General features: G+C 44.8%; 1 protein-coding gene across 2 annotated transcripts in view; it reads left to right on the top strand.

Annotated features, from left to right (window-relative positions):
* The window catches only part of LOC110490024 (zinc finger E-box-binding homeobox 1), a 97,576-nt gene that overhangs the window by 59,728 nt on the left and 16,293 nt on the right, over positions 1–21,555 (top strand). For both annotated transcript variants that reach the window (XM_021563110.2, XM_036944311.1), the window contains exons 2-7: positions 5,484–5,639; positions 14,674–14,832; positions 16,022–16,224; positions 16,526–16,631; positions 17,074–17,516; positions 18,195–19,541. In XM_021563110.2, coding sequence (XP_021418785.2) covers positions 5,484–5,639; positions 14,674–14,832; positions 16,022–16,224; positions 16,526–16,631; positions 17,074–17,516; positions 18,195–19,541 — 2,414 coding nt within the window. The remainder of the gene's footprint in view (positions 1–5,483; positions 5,640–14,673; positions 14,833–16,021; positions 16,225–16,525; positions 16,632–17,073; positions 17,517–18,194; positions 19,542–21,555) is intronic.

A 21,555-nucleotide genomic window follows, 5' to 3' on the forward strand; every position in this document is an offset into this window, starting at 1 on the left:
AGAGATGAGTCTCCTGATGATACTGTAGCTGTGGAATTCTGCAGATGCAGAGCCGTGTTGACCCTGGGAACACACTCCATATAATGGCCTCCCTCCATCCCTCTCTTCCTGAGCTGTGTGTGTGCCTATGGGGAGTCTCTGTGAATATCAACCATGTGTACTCTATGCAGAAAACGAACCCCCCCCCCCCCCCCCCCCCCCCCCTTGATTCTCAGCTCTACATAACTATTCTTACAGAAGATCATTCCCCAGCCACAGGCTGCCGCATCTCCACATTATCATCATCCACCACTATGCTCCAGAAGGGAAGTAAGAGAGAGAGAGAGAGAGACAGAGAGAGATGGAATGGGGTTAGGAAAGAGAGAACCACCAAATCAGCTTAATGTAAATGTGGGCGATAAAGCCAGAGAGTGTGGGCTGGGGAGAGAGTGTGTGGGGGTGGTTGTGTAGTGTGTGTGATGTGTGTGATCTGTGTTTTGGCGCTGCAGCGTGAGCCCACTGCTGACTGGGCGCCTCTCAGAGGAGAATTGATTTGGCCTGAGAGAGGCACAGTGCTGAGAGCTGGGGAAAAAGAGATGGAAAGAGAAAGTGAGAGATAGTGAGGGAGAGAGAGGGGGTGACCACAGGTGGAATAGAGAGAGAGAGAGGTGGAATATATATATATATATATATATATATATATATATATATATATATATATATATATATATAGAGAGAGAGAGAGAGAGAGAGAGAGAGAGAGAGAGAGAGAGAGAGAGAGAGAGAGAGAGAGAGAGAGAGAGAGAGAGAGAGAGAGAGAGAGAGAGAGAGAGAGAGAGAGAGAGAGAGAGAGAGAGAGAGAGAGAGAGAGAGAGATGAAGAAACAGGTTGAAATGAAAAGAGACGAGAGGCAGTGTGAAGTATGATTACTCCCATGACTGTGAAGCTCAATAGCACGCACACTAGTGATGCACATGTAGACGTATAACCCGCAGTCCCCGCGGTTGTATCTGAGGTGCGGGTGGATTAAGGGTCATTAGCTATTGTGTGGAAGAAGGGCAGGTGTGTGGCGGTTGAATAAAGAACAAACAATACCTTAATAAATCTAAATGTATCATTCTTTTTTTTATTGTTATTATTTTAGGCTATCTGGCATTAGTGCATAAGCCTAAACTTTAGGGCCTAACCGTACGCGCACCAAAAGCTTTTTGGAATAGGCAGAAAAGTTAGTTCTTCCACGGAGGCAAAAGGGATAATGTCGGAGTTTAATTAAATCAGAGAAAAGCAGCGAAATAGATTTTTGACCAAAGGAGGGACAGAAAAGTAATGTTTGGGAATGTTTTGGTGAAGTGGTAAAAGAGAATGTTATGTGTGATGATTGTGAGGTGCTATACAAATTCAACAGTCACAAGACCGGGATTTCAAATAGGCCTATGGCACGTCAAGGGGACTGTAGCCTACTGTTCAGATCGGTTTAATGGAAACTGAAATCTGGACATAACCTCTCACATACCTTTAATATTTACTCCTTGAAACAGTGCAGTAATATCTAACAAGTAATCTAACAACTTCCTAGTACATACAAATCTAAAGGGGTGAATGAGAATATGTACATATAAATATATGGATGAGCGATGGCCGAGTGGCATAGGCAAGGTGCAATAGATCGTATAAAATATAGTATATACATATGATATGAGTAATGTATGATATGTAAACATTATTAAAGTGGCATTGTTGAAAGTGACTAGTGATCCATTTATTATTAAAGTGGCCAGTAATTGGGCCTCAATGTAGGCAGCAGCCTCTCTGAGTTAGTGATCGCTGTTTAGCAGCCTGATGGCCTTGAGAGAGAAGCTGTTTGTCAGTGTCTCAGTCCCAGCTTTGATGCACCTGTACAGACCTCGCTTTCTGGAGGGTTGCAGTGTGAGCAGACAGTGGCTCGGGTGGTTGTTGTCCTTGATGATCTTTTTGGCCTTCCTGTTACATCGGGTGCTGTAGGGGTCATGGAGGGCAGGTAGTTTGCCCCCGGTGATGCGTTGTGCAGACCGCACCACCCTCTGGAGAGCCTTGTGGTTGAGGGCGGTGCAGTTGCCGTACCAGGCTGTGATACAGCCCGACAGGATGCTCTCGATTGTGCATCTGTAAAAGTTTGTCAGGGTTTTGGGTGACAAGCCAAATTTCTTCAGCCTCCTGAGGTTGAAGAGGCGCTATTCTGCCTTTTTCACAACACTGTCTGTGTGGGTGGACCATTTCAGTTTCTCTGATGTGTACGCCGAGGAATATAAAACTTATCACCTTCTCCACTCCGAGTGCCCTCACCTCCTCCCTGTAGGCTTTCTCGTCGTTGTTGGTAATCAAGCCCACTACTGTTGTGTCGTCTGCAAACTTGATGATTGAGTTGGAGGCGTGCATGGACACGCAGTCGTGGGTGAACAGGGAGTATGAGCTCTCCCCAGTGTTTAGGGTCAGCGAAGTAGAGATGTTGCTTGCTACCTTCACCACCTGGGGGCGGCCCTTCAGAAAGTCCAGGACCCAATTGCACAGGGCGGGGTTGAGACCAGTAGCTGTAGTCAATAAACAGCATTCTTACATAGGTATTCCTCTTGTCCAGAAGGGATAGGGCAGTGTGCAGTGTGATGACGATTGCATTTCATCGTCTGTGGACCTGTTGGGGCGGTATGCAAACTGAAGTGGGTTTAGGGTGGCCGTGATATGATCCTTGACTAGTCTCTCAAAGCACTTCATGTTGACATAAGTGAGTGCTACGTGGCGGTAGTCATTTATTTAAATTATCTTTGCCTTCTTGGGTACAGGAACAAAGGTGGCCATCTTGAAGTATGTGGGGACAACAGACTGGGATAGGGAGCGATTGAATATGTCTGTAAACACACCAGCCAGCTGGTCTGTGCATGCTCTGAGGACGCAGCTAGGGATGTCGTCTGGGCCAGCAGCCTTGCGAGGGTTAACATGTTTTACTCACGTCAGCCACGGAAGAGAAGGGGGGGGGGGCACTGTCCTTGTAGTGGGCCGCGACGGTGGCACTGTATTATCCTCAAAGCGGGCAAAGAAGGTGTTTAGTTTGTCTGGAAGTGTGACGTCGGTGTCCATGACGTGGCTGGTTTTCTTTTTGTAGTCTGTGATTTCCTGTAGACATAAGTCTCACGTCTGAGCCGTTAAATTGCAACTCTACTTTGTCCCTGTACCGGCATTTTGCTTGTTTGATTGCCTTGAGGAGGGAATAACTGCACTGTTTATATTCAGCCATATTTCCAGACTTCTATTCATGGTTAAATGCGGTGGTTCGCACTTTCAGTTTTGCGCAAATGCCGCCATCCATCCATGGTTTCATCATCAATATCAGCATCATTAAAGCTGATATTATTTTAACCACTTAAAATATGCATCCAAGCCGAACTGAAATCAGAAACATGTTGGTTTGTTTTCACAACTTTCTATTTCCTTACATCCATCATTTGAAAATGTTGCACGTAACACATGTTTGTTTTGTTATTGCATTTTATTCCCGGTCCCTTAACACCTTTGCTCTGTGTAAGAAGCAGAGATGACAGAGATACCTTTACCGCTGTCAACTTTGAAGCATTCAATTCTATCGATTTATTACATTCTGGTGAGCAAGGGTTTATTTAGTCTTCTAGGGCAACATTTTATGAAAGATGAGAAACTGCATGTATCTAATTATAGACAAGTTGACTAACAAATAGCCTATCTAAATGTTAGAAATTATAAGCAGAAACATATCTAAATCAGGCAACAACAAAAAAAACTGCCTTTCCTGTAAAAAAAATATAAATTGACTGTAGCTTATAGAGCATTTTCTATATTAGCGGGTTAGGTGCGGGCCTCAGATTTTCACTTTATCACATATAGTCAGGTAGTTGCTGATAGATTATTAGCAATTGTGGGCGGGTGCGGGTGAACAAACAGCTGACCCGCGCACAACTAGCGCACTCGCAAGCAACCACACCCACCTGCTGTAGAGCATCAGTGTTATGTATGTCTCTAATAATCACTTCTGTAGACTGAGGCTCTCTTAGCGCTCTAACTGTAGCACACACACACACACACACACAAACACACACACACACACACAGAGAGAAATAGACTCTTACACATCTCACTCTGCCAGTAATAATGTAGAGGTAAAGATGTACACGTGGATGGGGGAGGGGAGAGTTCAAGGTTTAATATGGAGTCAGCCTTGGATTAGGTTATGTTGACTATAGGCTATTTATATAGGCCATTGGCTATTAGTAATCACATGAGTCTCAATATATGAATATTTCCCTTTACTGTACATCCGCTTATGGGTCTGAACACGTCATTACATATTTATAACCCATACATATCATATTCATAAGCCGTACATAACCATTTCACAGAGTGCACTGTTCTCTTGCTGTATAATAGTATGTCAGTGTGCGATGCTAGGCTAGGCTAGCACATACCTTAGCATGCCACAGATAATTAGACTTTAGGCCACTTCCCTTATCTCCATTTCTACTGTGTAAACTAACACTGAAATGGAATGGAGGTCGCTGGCTATGGGCACCTCCAGGAGAAAAATACGGAATTTAGAGAGGTGGTTTGAGAAAAGCCGTCCTGTGTCGAGAAGATACCATTCAGGAGTGCTCTGTTTCCTTGGTTGTTAGTAATGACGTGCTTTGGCTTTAGCCTGCATTTGATTTGTTTGCATATTTTCGGTCTAGATTTGGCTAATCTGCAGGCATAATTGACTATATTCCAAGACTGGAGACTAAGGATGTTAATGGTTAACCGTTAATCGGTTAGCAACCTGAAAATACATTTGACCACCGGTCATGCTTATGGTTTATAGATTTTCATCTCTGTCACATTTGGAACTGCCGGCATTAGGCGCTCTGTTTAGAACTGTGTTTCCCCGCAAACTGCATTTTGGCAAATGTTTGAAAAAAATAACGCTTCATTAGCTGCTTCATTACAGGAGTTGCATGTTCAATAATAGGCTATAGCCTTTTGCCTGTAAGACGGTAGGCTTGCCATTGTTGCATGTTTCCATTAAGCTCTTCATGAAAAATGTTCGGTCCGTGTATGCATGTACTGTATGTATCAGAGAGGAAGAGGCGAAGTGAGAGGTTTCACTCTCGCCAAAATATGTCCAATGCGTTTCTATGGGCTTATTTTGGGCCTAAGCTTGTTTCCTGCCTTCAGACGACTCCCAGTGTTAAGGCAGAAACATAAGCATCTCATCATTAAATGAAGATCTCTGATAGTATTTTCTGTTGGCCACGTCATTATACTGTTTGGAAAAAATGTAACCGGTTAATGATGGTCAGTTAGTTGGCAGCAAAATTGACCAAAATTTGCATCCCTACTGGGGACCATTCTCTCATCCAATACAGCACCTTCCATCTTCATTGTCTTAAATCACGTCTCATTTCTATCATATTAACGGTTGATAGACAGTGAAATGACCAAGCCCTCTCCTCTCTCTCTGCCCGCAGTAACCAACTACAGTAATGTAGTGAAGGCCCCAGGCTCAGATTCAGATGATGAGGACAAGCTGCACATCGTGGAGGAGGACGGGAGTCTGGCAGACGGGGCTGACTGTGACAGCAACGTACCCAGTGAAGATCACAACGGAGACCGCTGGGATGAAGGTGATGGTCTCACACACACACACACACACACACACAGAGAGTGGGACATGCACGCACACAGATCTCCGTCTCTCTCTCTCCGTGTCTGTTTCTCTGTGTGCTTTTTGCTGAGCGTTTACTGATGTACCGATTTACTGATTTTTCCTTGTACTGAACTCAGTAAAGGTGATGTCAGTAAAGAATACCTAGTACCTTGACCGGGCTCTACCTACCGTGTAACTGTGATACAGTGAAATGAAACGGGTACTACAGGCTGCAGGAATCCTCGTATTTAAACAGGACAATGCCACAAGGGTAGAGACCTTCAGCTTTCCAAAATAGACCTGCCATGGTGAGAGCTTTATGTTGCCAGTGGGCATTGGAGTGCTGTACCGCGCTGTGACTGAACTAAGCTTACCTTACACACATACTCACACAAACAGTATATACACACGCACAAACCTACATATACACACACACACACACACACACACACACACACACACACACACACACACACGTGAAATTGACATCACCACGGGACGAGTCTGACGTCACGTCCCAAAACACAACAATGTGAGGTGTTATTAAAGGATGTTAACATTTCAACAGCTGTACCAAGGCAATCTCGCATAGAGAATTAGCTCGTGGTGTGTATATACAGTGCCTTGCGAAAGTATTCGACCCCCTTGAACTTTGCGACCTTTTGCCACATTTCAGGCTTCAAACATAAAGATATAAAACTGTATTTTTTTGTGAAGAATCAACAACAAGTGGGACACAATCATGAAGTGGAACAACATTTATTGGATATTTCAAACTTTTTTAACAAATCAAAAACTGAAAAATTGGGCGTGCAAAATTATTCAGCCCCTTTACTTTCAGTGCAGCAAACTCTCTCCAGAAGTTCAGTGAGGATCTCTGAATGATCCAATGTTGACCTAAATGACTAATGATGATAAATACAATCCACCTGTGTGTAATCAAGTCTCCGTATAAATGCACCTGCACTGTGATAGTCTCAGAGGTCCGTTAAAAGCACAGAGAGCATCATGAAGAACAAGGAACATACCAGGCAGGTCCGAGATACTGTTGTGAAGAAGTTTAAAGCCGGATTTGGATACAAAAAGATTTCCCAAGCTTTAAACATCCCAAGGAGCACTGTGCAAGCGATAATATTGAAATGGAAGGAGTATCAGACCACTGCAAATCTACCAAGACCTGGCCGTCCCTCTAAACTTTCAGCTCATACAAGGAGAAGACTGATCACAGATGCAGCCAAGAGGCCCATGATCACTCTGGATGAACTGCAGAGATCTACAGCTGAGGTGGGAGACTCTGTCCATAGGACAACAATCAGTCGTATATTGCACAAATCTGGCCTTTATGGAAGAGTGGCAAGAAGAAAGCCATTTCTTAAAGATATCCAATAAAAGTGTCGTTTAAAGTTTGCCACAAGCCACCTGGGAGACACACCAAACATGTGGAAGAAGGTGCTCTGGTCAGATGAAACCAAAATTGAACTTTTTGGCAACAATGCAAAACGTTATGTTTGGCGTAAAAGCAACACAGCTCATGACCCTGAACACACCATCCCCACTGTCAAACATGGTGGTGGCAGCATCATGGTTTGGGCCTGCTTTTCTTCAGCAGGGACAGGGAAGATGGTTAAAATTGATGGGAAGATGGATGGAGCCAAATACAGGACCATTCTGCAAAAGACCTGAGACTGGGACGGAGATTTGTCTTCCAACAAGACAATGATCCAAAACATAAAGCAAAATCTAGAATGGAATGGTTCAAAAATAAACATATCCAGGTGTTAGAATGGCCAAGTCAAAGTCCAGACCTGAATCCAATCGAGAATCTGTGGAAAGAACTGAAAACTGCTGTTCACAAATGCTCTCCATCCAACCTCACTGAGCTCGAGCTGTTTTGCAAGGAGGAATGGGGAAAAATTTCAGTCTCTCGATGTGCAAAACTGATAGAGACATACCCCAAGCGACTTACAGCTGTAATCGCAGCAAAAGGTGGCGCTACAAAGTATTAACTTAAGGGGGCTGAATAATTTTGCACGCCCAATTTTTCAGTTTTTGATTTGTTAAAAAAGTTTGAAATATCCAATAAATGTCGTTCCACTTCATGATTGTGTCCCACTTGTTGTTGATTCTTCACAAAAAAATACAGTTTTATATCTTTATGTTTGAAGCCTGAAATGTGGCAAAAGGTCGCAAAGTTCAAGGGGGCCGAATACTTTCGCAAGGCACTGTATGTGTGTGTGTTTTTGTTTTTACTGTCCTTACGGGGACCAGAAGTTCAGAAGTAGGGACATTTCGCCTGTCCCCACAAGGAGAAAGGCTATTTTAGGCTTAGGGGTTACAGTAGGTTTAGGGTTAGGGTTACAATTAGTGTTAGGATTTGTGGTTCGGGTTAAGGTTAAGGTTCGCTTAAAGGTTAGGTTTGGGAAAATAGGATTTTGAATGGGAATGAATTGTTTGGTCCCCAAGAAAGTATTCAGACCCCTAGACAATTTCCCCCAAAAAATGACAGCCTTATTCTAAAATGGATGAAATCGTTTTTTCCCCTCATCAATCTACACACAATACCTCATAATGCCAAAGCAAAAACATTTTTGCAAATGTATAAAGAAAACAAAACTGAAATATGACATTTACATAAGTATTTAACCCCTTTACTCAATACTTTGTTGAAGAACCTTTGGCAGTGATTACAGCCTCAAGTATTTTGGGGTATGACACCACAAGCTTCGCACACCTGTATTTTGGGAGTTTCTTCCATTCTTCTCTGCAGATCCTCTCAAGCTCTGTCATGTTGGATGGGGATCGTTGCTGCACAGCTATTTTCAGTTTTCGGGTTCAAGTCCGGGCCCCTCAAGGACTTTCAGAGACTTGTCCCGAAGCCATTGCTGCATTGACTTGGCTGTGTGCTTAGGGTTGTTGTCCTGTTGGAAGGTGAACCTTTTGCCCCAGTCTGAGGTCCTGAGTGCTCTGAAGCAGGTTTTCATCAAGGATCTCTCTGTACTTTGCTTGTTCATCTTTCCCTCGATCCTGACTAGTCTCCCAGTCCCTGCCACTGAAAAACATCCCCAAGGCATGATGCTGCCACCACGATGCTTCATCGTAGGGTTGGTGCCATGTTTCCAAAGACGTGACACTTGGCATTCAGCACAAAGAGTTTAATCTTGGTTTCATCAGACCAGAGAATCTTGTTTCTCATGGTCTGAGAGTCCTTTAGGTGCCTTTTGGCAAACTCCAAGCGGGCTGTCATGTGCCTTTTACTGAGGAGTGGCTTCCGGAGTGCTGCAGAGATGGGAGAACCTTCCAGAAGGACAACCATCTCCACAGAGGAACTCTGGAGCTCTGTCAAAGTAACCATTGGGTAGTTGGTCACCTCCCTGACCAGGGCCCTTCTCCCCCTATTGTTCAGTTTGGCCAGGTAGCCACCTCTAGGAAGAGTCTTGGTTGTTCCAAACTTGTTCCATTTAAGAATGATGGAGGCCACTGTGTTCTTGGGGACCTTCAATGCTGCAGAAATGTTTTGGTACCCTTCCCCAGATCTGTGCCTCGCCACAATCCTGTCTCGGAGCTCTACGGACAAATCGACCTCATGGCTTGGTTTTTGCTCTCACATGCACTGTCAACTGTGGGACCTTATATAGACAGGTGTGTGCCTTTCCAAATCATGTCCAATCAATTGAATTTACCACAGATGGACTCCAATCAAGCTGTGGATACATCTCAATGGTGATCAATGGAAACAGGATGCACCTGAGCTCAATTTTGAGTCTCATAGCAAAAGGTCTGAATACTTATGTAAATAAGGTATTTTTTGATCTATTTTTTTTCAATACATTTCTAAAAATGTTTTAATACAATTTCTAAAAACCCGTTTTCGCATTGTTCATAATGGGATATTGTGTGTAGATTGAGGACATTTTTTTTATTTAAGCAATTTTAGAGTAAGGCTGTAACGAAATTAATACTTTCTGAATGCATTGTACGTGCAATGTAACAGGTCATTTGCAGGGCTGTTTGATTTGGATCGTTAATTATATTGTATGGACCTGGTTCAGTTTACCCAGTGTCTTAGCTATGGCATTGTGCAGTGGGTGACATTTACTAAGTATGTTAGCTAGTGGATGACATGGAAGGGACAGGTTATTTGACACAGTGTGATCTGACAGAGTTGTGTTTAGATCATGGTGACTATGTATGTAAACAGACTTATAGGACAGAATGTTCTTCATGGCTAGATAGATGAGTTTGGTAATCAGCATAGCTGCCAATACAGAACAGAGTTGAGCATTTATTTTTGTGGACTGCCTGTGATGCAGACAGTTTCAAGCACTCAACAGCTGTCTCACACCTGACTGACATACTGTAGCCTACTCTGCAGACAGATCCTGCTGTCATTGACATCACTATTGTGCCATATCCACCCCTGTCTATCTGCATCGTCCCTCTTAAAGGGGAAGTTGGGGAGGAATACCATTGGTCTCTGAGAACATTAAACACTTCAAAAGCATGAGTTCTACTTAAATTGCCGAGGCTTTAGAAAGCTGGCTGCTGGCCAGATCCATGCCCGATCAGGCACATTCCTTCTCCCTTCCTCCTTTCTCCCTCCTAATTCTCTCTCTCTCTCTTTCCCTGCTCGTCCTCCACTCTCTCTCCTCGTCCCTCTCGCTTTCTCTTTTTCTCTCTCTCTCTCTCTAATAAACGCCAGCTCTGTGGGAATAAACCGATGAAACATAACGCAAGTCTCAGCCCTTTTCCTTTTAAAACAAACACACCTCCACACTCATCCTCCCTCTCTCTCTCTCTCTCTGTCCCCATTGCTTTTCTCTCTGGAAAACAGTTGTCGGTACTCCAGGTCGGCGTAACCATTGAAAGTTGCAGCCACCCACTCATCTTTTTCCCTTACCCTGGCTGCTTGTGGCGCTCGCTCAAATTAAAGCCTTGACGTGGTTTTCACTCTGCTGCAGTCCCCTCGCTCCCTCCCTCCGTTTTCCCCCTCTCTTCCTGAATCATTCCCCCTGATCATATGGTATCACTGGCCCCCTGCTCACTGTCATTACTCATTTAGTTCTAATATCCACTGTAGTACTGCCACAGCCCTTGGAGTAAAGCATTGCCTTTACCCACCACCTCAATGAAGAGGCCGGATGATTCTATGTACCAAGGAGAGGTGAAAAAAATGTATTGAGGTGGGATTTGTTCCATTACTGATTCATTAATGACAGTATTCTCTCTTCTCTTGTTCAGTTCAGAGTGAACGGGTAGGGAGGAGAGGAAAGGAGAATGTGTGGTTTAATACTTGGAAGTAGCCACTAATATATAGTCAGTGGAGGGAACTAATACAATGATCTCATGAAACCCAGGTTTAACTGACCTGCCTTATGGAAATATACAGAGTTCTTTCCACGCTGTAAGATTAGCGTGTTATTAGGCATGGCATGTGCTCACGTCATACGGTCGATACACGGTATGATGATTTCGTTTGAGTAAATTCCTTCTGTCTGGTCACTGCTGTTCACCTAATAGCTCGTCTACAATGGGCCATGCGTTTCCCCTGAAGATGAGTCTCAATAAAACATTTGAATGCCCTAACTCAGGATAATAGCTACAGCAGGAGTCATGGGCATAGGGGAGCACATAATAAATTCCTGTAGGGCTTAAGTCATGATACTCTCAGTCAGTAAGTTAAGACACCATGGAAGGAAAGGAAAGGGAAACCGACATTGAGAGAGAGAGAACACTGGGAAAGTTGTGTGGTGGATACTCAGGGACTGACTCTCTGATAATACTGAACTCAAGTTAAGTAAATCATCCCGAGCATAGATAAGATAAACCTCACATTCATCCCAGATCCCACTGGCTTGCATCCTGTTGTTTCAAGATTATTTTAACAGACTGGGTCTATCACTCACTGCTTATCTCAGAGACATGCTGGCTCTCTCCTCCCCCGATAGAAGACACCTAGTAGGGGCAGGATGCACGGCCACAGGAAGTAGGGGTCAAAGGTGAGTCCAGCTCACCCAGGACAGGAAATGCTGATGTGGTCGTCTTGTATAGTTAGGCTCATGGGACCCCTCGGTATCAGGTTACAGAGATAGTGTGTGGGTGTTCTGATGATTCTGGCCTTCTAGCGTAAGCTAGAATTGAACTCTTTATTTAAGCACAAAAAGGAAAGAGGAGTTTTATATCAAGGATCAAGGTTGCTATTCACGTAATAAACAAGTAGTCCCTGAACAACGGCCACCATGGGGGAAAACAGCTGCCGTTCCCGATCTGCACTCATACAGCATGGCATAGATGTACATAGTTATTACTTATAAACATACGCTTAGGGTTCTCATACGCTTTTTGGGGTTCTCATATGCTTACAATGTTGATTTGATTATTGCTTGAACAGTCGCTAAGATCATATTTTTTTTGTATTTTTGCAAAATACCTATTTTGGATGCAGTAGTGGTTAGCTAGTATGCTAGTTAGTTAGCCAAAGGGCATTTATACTGGTCGAAGTGTTTCTAAAGTATAATGCAGTTGATTGGCAACGATGACACAAACATTATATTAAGCAGGAGTAGGCAGAAGATTCATACATGAGAATTCCCCCGCGGTGGGGATGTTTTAATACTGACTCAAATCAAATGTTTTGTCACATGTGCCGAATACAACAGGTGACCTTACCGTGAAATGCTTACTTACAAGCCCTTAACCAACAATGCAGTTCAAGAAATAGAGTTAAGAAAATATTTATTTATATAAAATAATTTTTTTATTTATATAAAATATATATTTATTTTTTGAAACATGTAGGTAATAAAGACTCGGTCAGGGAGAGGTTGAAAATGTCAGTGAAGACACTTGCCAGTTGGTCCCCGCATGCTCTGAGTACACGTCCTGGTAATCTGTCTGGCCCCGGGGCCTTGTGAATGTTGACCTGTTTAAAGGTCTTGCTCACATCAACTATGGAGAGCGTGATCACACAGTCATCCGTAACAGCTGGTGCTCTCATGCATGCTTCAGTGTTGCTTGCCTCAAAGTGAGCATAAAAGCCTTTTAGCTCGTCTGGTAGGCTCGCGTCATTGGGAAGCTCGCGGCTGGGTTTCCATTGTAGTCTGTAATAGTTTGCAAGCCCTGCCACAGACAATCACAAAATACATTTTTTATAAATCTTCTTTAGAGTCTAGTCAGATAACTCCAGAACCTGTCCAAGTTTTCCACTCATGCTTCAGTGAGTTCACGTCCATGTGTCATGTTTGGCCATGTCGAAACATGCTGATAAACTGACTTTTCATAGACTGCCTGACTGGCTTTGACCCTTGTGGCCTTCAGCTCTTATTTACTGTAGCAGAGGTCTGAGACGGTGAATGGGGCCATAACCGTAACAACCAGAGACCTGTAACACCTCAGTGCCGACCGCCAGAGCAACCCTATCTCACACACACACTCTACATTCAGTCTCCCGGGTTGGTGTGTGTGTTGGAGATGTAGGCTGTTACATCATTCTGAGACCCTGAGTGAGGCAGGGATCAGGTAACTTCAGGCCAGGGTAGTGGACTGAAGATACAGAAAACAGCAACATGTGTGACTGTTGAAATAGGTTTTTATTTAGCTGCTTAATGTTATTAAAAGAACATTGAACTGCAAGAAACATTTAATCTTACAAATCTAGCTCAACGGTGAAAAACTGAAGACATTTCTGAATGGTTGAGAGAGAGAGTGAGGGATCCATTGAGGCCATGGGAAGTAACGCTGTGGCTTAATGTGAGGGTTGGGAGGCACTCATCTGTTTCTCCCCCTCCATCCTATATTGAGGATGGATATAATCCTGCAGTCAGTCTTTCTCAGCACCTGGTGATTACATCTCTCTTTTTCTCTCCTTCTGTATCTCTTGCTTTCTTTCTCTGGTTCTCTTTCTTACATACACTGTGTTGGCCACTGGATTTTTTTCACACTCACTTTCACTTGCTCTCCTTCCTCTCCTTTTTTGCTGTGAGGCGGCGGGATGGAGGAGGTTCGGCTGAATGTGTTTAATAACCATGGTAACCAGTAACTGTGTGTGTGTGTACCGTGTCGTTGGGATGTGTGTTCCGTGTAGTGGAACCGACCATTTCTCACCTTGTCTCATCGCTGTTATAGTGCACAGGAGAGAGCTAGGAGAGAGCAAGCCAAGGGATGGGCCCTGTTAAGTAGAGGGTTGTTGGAATTTACTGGGCCTGCCTGGCTGAGTCACGGAGCGTACAAGCTCCCCTCTGACACAGCAACACAGCTGGGTCTCACTATCACAGCCCTTTACACGCTCGGAAAAACTTTGACACTTAAGAAACTAACAGGAGAATTAAATTCCCCTAGACTGATACATCTGCTCAGTAAATAAAAGTTCCCTCTTTAGGGAGGTAAACAATGCCGTTAGGTGTTTTATAATCATACTCTCTCACTTCCTGTCAAAGAGAATGTGTTCCTACTCTGTCAACCTACCTGGTAAAATAAGGGTTAGTAATAATGATAATAACTAGGTGTATTTCTTTATTGTTTTAACTACTGACACGCCCTGTTGTGTACGTGCTTCAGGAAGCGAAGCCGAGCAGAGAGACAGAAGCGTTCCACTTCCTAAATGTGTCCTCGAGTTATGCTGTTTCCTACAGCCTTATTTAGCTCCTTAATTAGCCCTCATTAGTGGCGCAACGGCAGCAAATGTGATGCGGAGGAGAGAATATGCTCCCTAATAACGAATCTCATTTACTGGTGTATTAGGATATTAGTTCCCACAGTGGCCAGATTGTTCTTTCTTATCCAGAGAGGAGGTTGATCTCGGCCTGGAGTTTGAGGAGGCAGTGAGGCGTTTATGTTTGAAGTCTATTGCATTGGGATTGGTTGATTCTAGGGATACATCAGATGTACTAACTCACCTAGTTGTAGGTCACAGTTATAATGTATTACAATTGTGATGTTTTATAACAACGGAGAGGATCTTTGATGTCCCTTTCCTCATGTTCTTGTCCAAATAGTTGCCTGTCCCTGTGTTTCAGTGAGGGAGGAGTGTGGTTCTGATGGGGAGGATGACGGCAGTACAGATGCTCTGGTGGAGGAGATACTGCAGCAGGGAGACACGACCATCATCTACCCAGAAGCCCCTGAGGACGAGCCCCGCCAGGGGACGCCCGAGGCCAGCGGACATGACGAGAATGGTAAAGACACACACACACACCTCACCTGCACACCTTTCTCACACACACACAACATACATACCTCACTTCATCACTCCTCTGCTTTGTACTGGTTCAAAGTACCAGTTTTCATTAAATAGTGTCACTGATTAGCCATAGATTCCACTCTGAGTCAAGCTCAGCACAGAGCAGGGGTAGCACACATCCCACAAAAAATACTTTGTACCTTGACCCCCCCCCCCCCCCCCCCCCCCCCCATCCCCTACAGGTTTGCCTCCAGGCAACACCTTGATTTGTTGTTCGGGCCTCTGTATCTCCCTCTAAAGGTGTTAACTCCCCCCACATTAACACACACACACACGCACACACACACACAGCTGTGAATGGACACAGACTGGGCTTTTATGGCCTAAGAGCTTTTGGCTGTTACCTGTCATCCCCAGAGAGTTTGAAAACAGCAACACCTGAGCAAATGTCTCACACCTGTGTCAGTGATGATTCACTGGTACCTGGGCGATAATGTGTGTGTGAGAGACATTATGTGTGGCCAGTAGGGAGGCTTAATACATCACCTGTTAACAGGTAATACTTTACCTGTGTGGGACACACTGGAGCAGGAAACAACCTTGGGGAACTGGAGCCCGGTGTCCATTATGTCTTCTCACCGTGTTCTACCGTGTCTCCAGCAGGCTTTTATTGGATGTCTGGGCATTCATTTGAAACCAGTGGGTGTTTTTTTAGAGAAAGATATAGGCTTAGATTTCCAATATTTCAAAGACATTACTCGTGTATACTAGTGCCGTTGATTGCACATTTACAACACCTACTATGTTATTAGTGAATTACCAACAGTATCCAGCTCGCTTGAATGCAAGTGAGAGTATGTTGCATCAGTCACGTAGTTAGTGTGGAAACTGTGAGTCTTAATAGAGGATCGCTTAGTACCTGGTGAAATAGGTTAAAAGAGAAAACAGTCCAGAGCTCCTGTGTCTATCAATCATCATAATCAAATGACCCGTACTATCTATTGACCCTCTGATTACTCTACAGACTAGCCCCCTTTCCATACTACACACACACACCCTTCTCTTTCACTCACTCACACACACTCCCCCTTCTCTTACACACACACACACACACACACACACACACACACACACTCACTCACTCGCTTACATGCTCCCTTCCTCTCGCTCTCCTCCCCCACCAGGCACTCCAGATGCGTTCTCACAGCTCCTCACCTGTCCCTACTGCTCCCGCGGCTACAAGCGCTACACGTCCCTGAAGGAGCACATCAAGCTGCGCCACGAGAAGAGCGAGGACAACTTCAGCTGCTCCCAGTGCAGCTACACCTTCGCCTACCGCACTCAGCTGGAGAGACACATGAGTGCCCACAAAGCTGGCAGAGACCAGGTACCTGGTAACATAACACTAGATATCTGCTGTTTGTCAACTACTACGTGCATAAAGATTATGTAGATAAAATGTAATGTGATGTGAAATTTGTGTCCAAAACCCAGGAAGTGGGAAAGTAGGTGTTGATCAGTATTCCCTCATAACTTCATTTTTTTTTTTGTTGAAATTTTGACCCTTTCATTTCCCAGGATTGGATTGGCCATTGTCCAATGTTACTCTTGCATACATTTTTACTAGTACAAAGTGAATTTTTGTGTGACTGACCATCCCCTCTCCCCTTTCTTCCTTTGTCTGACAGAGGCACATGACACAGTCGGGGGGCAACCGAAAATTCAAGTGCACTGAATGTGAAAAAGCATTTAAGTACAAGCATCACCTGAAGGAGCACCTACGCATCCACAGCGGTGAGTGGACCCCTCAGTCACCATGGCAGCCCTGTGTGTGTGTGTGTGTTTGTTTGTGTATGTGCGTGTGTATTCTTTAATGTGGAAAAGCGTCGGGGTAATTGTAGAAGTTAGTTACTATTGGCCACGCCATCCGCCCAGATGTTTCTGTTTCCGTCAAACAAATATTTATGTTTAGTAACTGTGTATTTATGTGTCCTTGATTGAGTTTCAGAGCATTGTGCTCTGTCCTGATGTGATATAATTGTGTTTGTGTTGGCGCACCGGCCAACAATTAAAGAGTATTTCCCAATGGTGCCATTACCTCAGCGTTTAAGCATTTTTGAAATGCATTAGACCCTTTTTCCCTGGGAGGTTTATTCATTTACTTCTGCTCCTAATGGAGGTCGTGTGTGTGTGTGTGTGCGTGTGTGCGTGTATGTGTATGTGTCTGTCCCTACAGGAGAGAAGCCATACGAGTGCTCCAACTGTAAGAAGCGTTTCTCCCACTCCGGTTCCTACAGCTCCCACATCAGCAGTAAGAAGTGCATCGGCGTGATCTCAGCAGTCAACGGCCGACCCCTGCCCGCCAAGGCCTCCCAATGCCCATCCCCAGCCATGCCCGCCTCGCCCTCCTCCACCACACGCACCCAGACCCGAGACAAACCCTTGCAGGAACAGCTACCCCTCAACCAGATCAAGAGCGAGCCAATGGACTACGAGTACAAGCCCATGGTAGTGTCTCCAGCAGCGGGGGCAACAGGAGTGAACGGTCACGGAGGAGGGGTGTTCAACGGGGGTGCGGCTGCCCCACTGCAGAGCGCGGTGCAGGCGATGATGCTCCCCACCATGGGCCTGGTCTCTCCGATCAGCATCAACCTGGCAGACCTACAGAACGTCTTGAAGGTGATTTGTGAATTTGTATATCGGATTAAAAATAGTACTCTGTATTTAGTGATGTATTTGTAATTCAAGTACAGGAGAGACTGACTGTATGAGAGACAGACTGCATCACTTCTTCTTTTTATAGGAAACATTAATGTGTTGAAAATCCCAAATGGTTTGCATAGTCAACTTACACACAGCCCTGACACACACACTTATCCCACCAGACATGCCACCAGGGGTCTTTTCACAGTCCCCAAATGCAGAACAAATTCAAGAAAGCGTACAGTATTATATAGACCAATCATTGCATTGAACTCCGTTCCATCTCATATTGCTCAAATGAGCAGCATACCTGGTTTAAAAAAAAAAACAGATAAAGCAACACCGCACAACGCCTCTCCCCTATTTGACCTAGATAGTTTGTGTGTATGTATTGATATGTAGGATACGTGTGCCTTTTTTTAAATTGATGTAGTTTTGTCCTTGAGCTATGTCTATTAATGTATTGTATTATGTCATGTTTTGTGTGGACCCCAGGAAGAGTAGCTGCTGCTTTTGCAACAGTTAATGGTTATCATAATAAAATACCAAAATACAACTTTGAATTCATGAAATACTTGTAATGTGCTTGTTGTTGCTATTTGTACAATGACTTATTAAACAATGCGCAAACCATTTTCATCTTAATCTTGGAAGGTGGCGGTGGACAGTAACATGATCAGACAGATGTTGGAGAACAATGCTAAGTCGGCGGGGACTGGCATGGGGGCGACAGGTGTTCCTCACCAGCAGCTCATCTCAGCCATCAGTCTGCCCATTATGGGTCAGGACGGCAACGCCACCAAGATCATCATCAACTACAGCCTGGACCCCAGCCAGACACAGACCCAGCTCACTGCCCAGAACCTGAAAAAGGAGCCCCCGACCCTGGCTACAACACCAGGCCAGGCTGCCACAGAGCCCTCCAGCAAGACCCAGCAGAAACTCCCAGAGGACCTGACAGTTAGCAGGCCCCCCAGGAGCAAAGAGGAGAAGATGGAAGAGGAGACTACTAAGACCTGCCTGCTTTGTAATGAGTGCCCCAATGGTCTGGACGCTCTCCACACACTCAAGCACTGTAAGAAAGCCTCGGGCCTCAGGATCAATGGGGACAAATCAAAGTCTGCCATCGATTCATTATTGTCTGAGGGGTTCGGGGATCAGCCCAAGAACCTTCTGTCCCTCCTCAAGGCCTACTTCTCCTTAAATGTTGAGCCCACCAAGGAGGAGCTCAGCAAGATCTCCGACTCGGTCAGCCTGCCTGCCGACGTAGTCAAGAAGTGGTTTGATAAGATGCAGAGTGGTCAGGTCTCACTAGGGGCCCCGACCCCTCCGTCTGAGGAAGAAGGGCCCTTGTCTGAGTGTCATGGGGCCATTGTTGTGTCCCCTAAAGTAAGATCAGAGCAGAACACAGAGAGCCCCACCCTGATGCAGTCCAGCCCAGCTGAGGCCACTCCGGCTGAGGTTAACGGCTCTGGGCCCTGCCCGGCCTCCCCTACACCACTAAACCTGACCACCGGGGGGGCCGTCCCAGCCAAACCCTCCTCCTCAGACAGCACGGAGGTCCCCCTGGACCTGTCGCTACCAAAGCCCCTCCGAGAGGAGACCGCTGCCACCGCGGCCTCTTACCAAGCCACTGTTTACTCCCATCAGGACGAACCCCTGAACTTGACGAAGACTTGCACAACCAAGAAAGAACTTCCGCTCTCTGCCGGCGCCGCAGGCCACCACATGACTAGCCAAACCTTGTCCTTTTACACCGCCGGCCCACAAAGTGCCAACCCCATCAGCATCATGACCACTCAGCTGCCCAGCGGGACCATCTATGCCATCACTGATCAGGGCAGCACGGGTGTGCCCTGCCTCCGGGCGCTCACCACCAATAACAACCAGACTATCCTCATCCCACAGTTGGCCTACACCTATACCACTACAGCTACAGCCAGCAGCCCTGCAGGGACAGAGACACAGGAGAAGACCACACTGCAGATCAACGGCATCAAGGTTTGTAAATCAGTGGATCAATCAATCCGTCAATCAATCCGTAATTTAAATATATTTGTTTAGCTCTTTTCACAGCAACAGTCACAAAGTTCTTTACAGTAACCCAGCTTAGACCCCTAAAGAGAAAGCAGCAGTTTACATTTACATTACATTTTGGTCATATACATTGCAGATGCATTGGAAATCCTCTGCTGTGTGTGTATGGCCTTAACTACATGTATTTGAATGTGTTTGCCGGTTCGAGAAAATGACCCTGTTATATGGAAACAGTCTAGCATGATCGGTATTGCAGGTGCATGACTGAGAATCATGTTCTCTTGCTTAAGTCTCTCCCCTGACTTGGCTCAGGTTTAGTGAGGGAGGAGGTGCTGGAAGAATGGGAAGTTCTGAGATGTAATCATTCCTCCTATTTTTCATTCTACCCGTGTCTTATTTGTTTTGAGTGAAACAACAAGGCCTCAACACTCAGTCTATTGCCCCTTTAGTGCTTCAATTATTTTGGCTCTGTTCCACTGCAGCTCAGCCATACTGAGAAGGTTAAGCTCCACCTATCGAGCTGGGAACTCTCCCAGCTGAATGAATTTCTCTCCTGTAGCTCTGGGTGGAGGCGGTGGTGTTTTGGCACCACTGTCTGTCTCCTGTGATGAACTGTTTTGTTTCAGCGCTGGGAGGAGGAGGAGAGGGGGAAAGGTGGACAGGACTCTAGTGAGAAGACCTAGCTCTCCTCTCTTCTTGTTCACTCTCTCTCTCGTGCTCTCTCTCTCTTCCCTTCTTTCTCAGGGATGTAGGGAGAAATAGTAGAATGATATTAAGTGGGTATTCATGCTAGAGTATACTGCCAAACATTTCAAAATGTGAAATGACTAAAAGTGTTAGTGTCAAAATGTTTTGACAATGCTATACAACAGAGGAAAATGGCCTAATAAATTACTCTACATTATACAGAAAGTGCTGAATTCTGCCAGCAAACTCTAATACAGTGGTAAAGTCAGAGCCAGGACATGTAATGAATCCATAATGATGGATAGATGTGTGGGAGACATCACTCCCCGAGCACAGACCTGAGCTGCTGCTGCTGTCACGCAGCCAGAAGACATGAGGCAGCACTTACTGTAGAGACCTATTGATCTGTAGGAATCTGTTTAAACGCCCAGCCTCCTGTCTCACCATTGACTTGTTGTTGCATTATGCTTAACTATTAAGTCGATTGGCATAGAGCATGCCTTGTTAAAACCCATAACTGTACATAAAGCTATTATATACCAGTTCCTTAATGATGCTGCTGCCTGCCACACTTCCTCTTTCTCTCTGTGTCTCATTGCTGAATACTCAAAAGTTGTTGACTGTGTCCCAAATGGCACCCTATTCCCTATATAGTGCACTATTTTGATCAGAGCTGTATGGGTCCTTGTCAAAAGGGAATAGGATGCCGTGCCATTTGCAACTCAGCCGTAGCCTATGCTCATGAAAAGTTTTTACTCACCATTGATGAGTCATGATGAGGGTAAGGACTGGTTTTCAGGGCCAACACACCAAGTTGGGATGATGTCATCATGATGGTATTTTTCACTCAGCCAGTAAAAGATTAACTGTGAAATTGTTATGGCGAGGTTATGATTCCCTGAGAGCCATAAACAGGAAGTGGTATTAGTCAGCCTACCTACACCATCCCTTCCTGATACTCTCTTTTTCCTGGGAAACAGAATGACACACCAATGAACTACTTAAAACTAAATCAGTTATAAATTCATTTTAGCTCCATATCACTTATTTTTTATTATTGTCCTGCACATTTTGTTTGCTGTTTTAATCAGACATTGCTGTATTACTGTTAGAATTGATACTTAAAAACAGTAAACACTATATTACATACAGTACCAGTTAAAGGTTTGGACACACCTACTCATTCATGGGTTTTTCTTTATCTTACTATTTTCTACATTGTAGAATAATAGAGAAAACATCAAAACTGTGAAATAACACATATGGAATCATGTAGTAACCAAAAAAGTGT

This window comes from Oncorhynchus mykiss, chromosome 15 (assembly GCF_013265735.2).
Source record: "Oncorhynchus mykiss isolate Arlee chromosome 15, USDA_OmykA_1.1, whole genome shotgun sequence".
Taxonomy (NCBI): domain Eukaryota; kingdom Metazoa; phylum Chordata; class Actinopteri; order Salmoniformes; family Salmonidae; genus Oncorhynchus; species Oncorhynchus mykiss.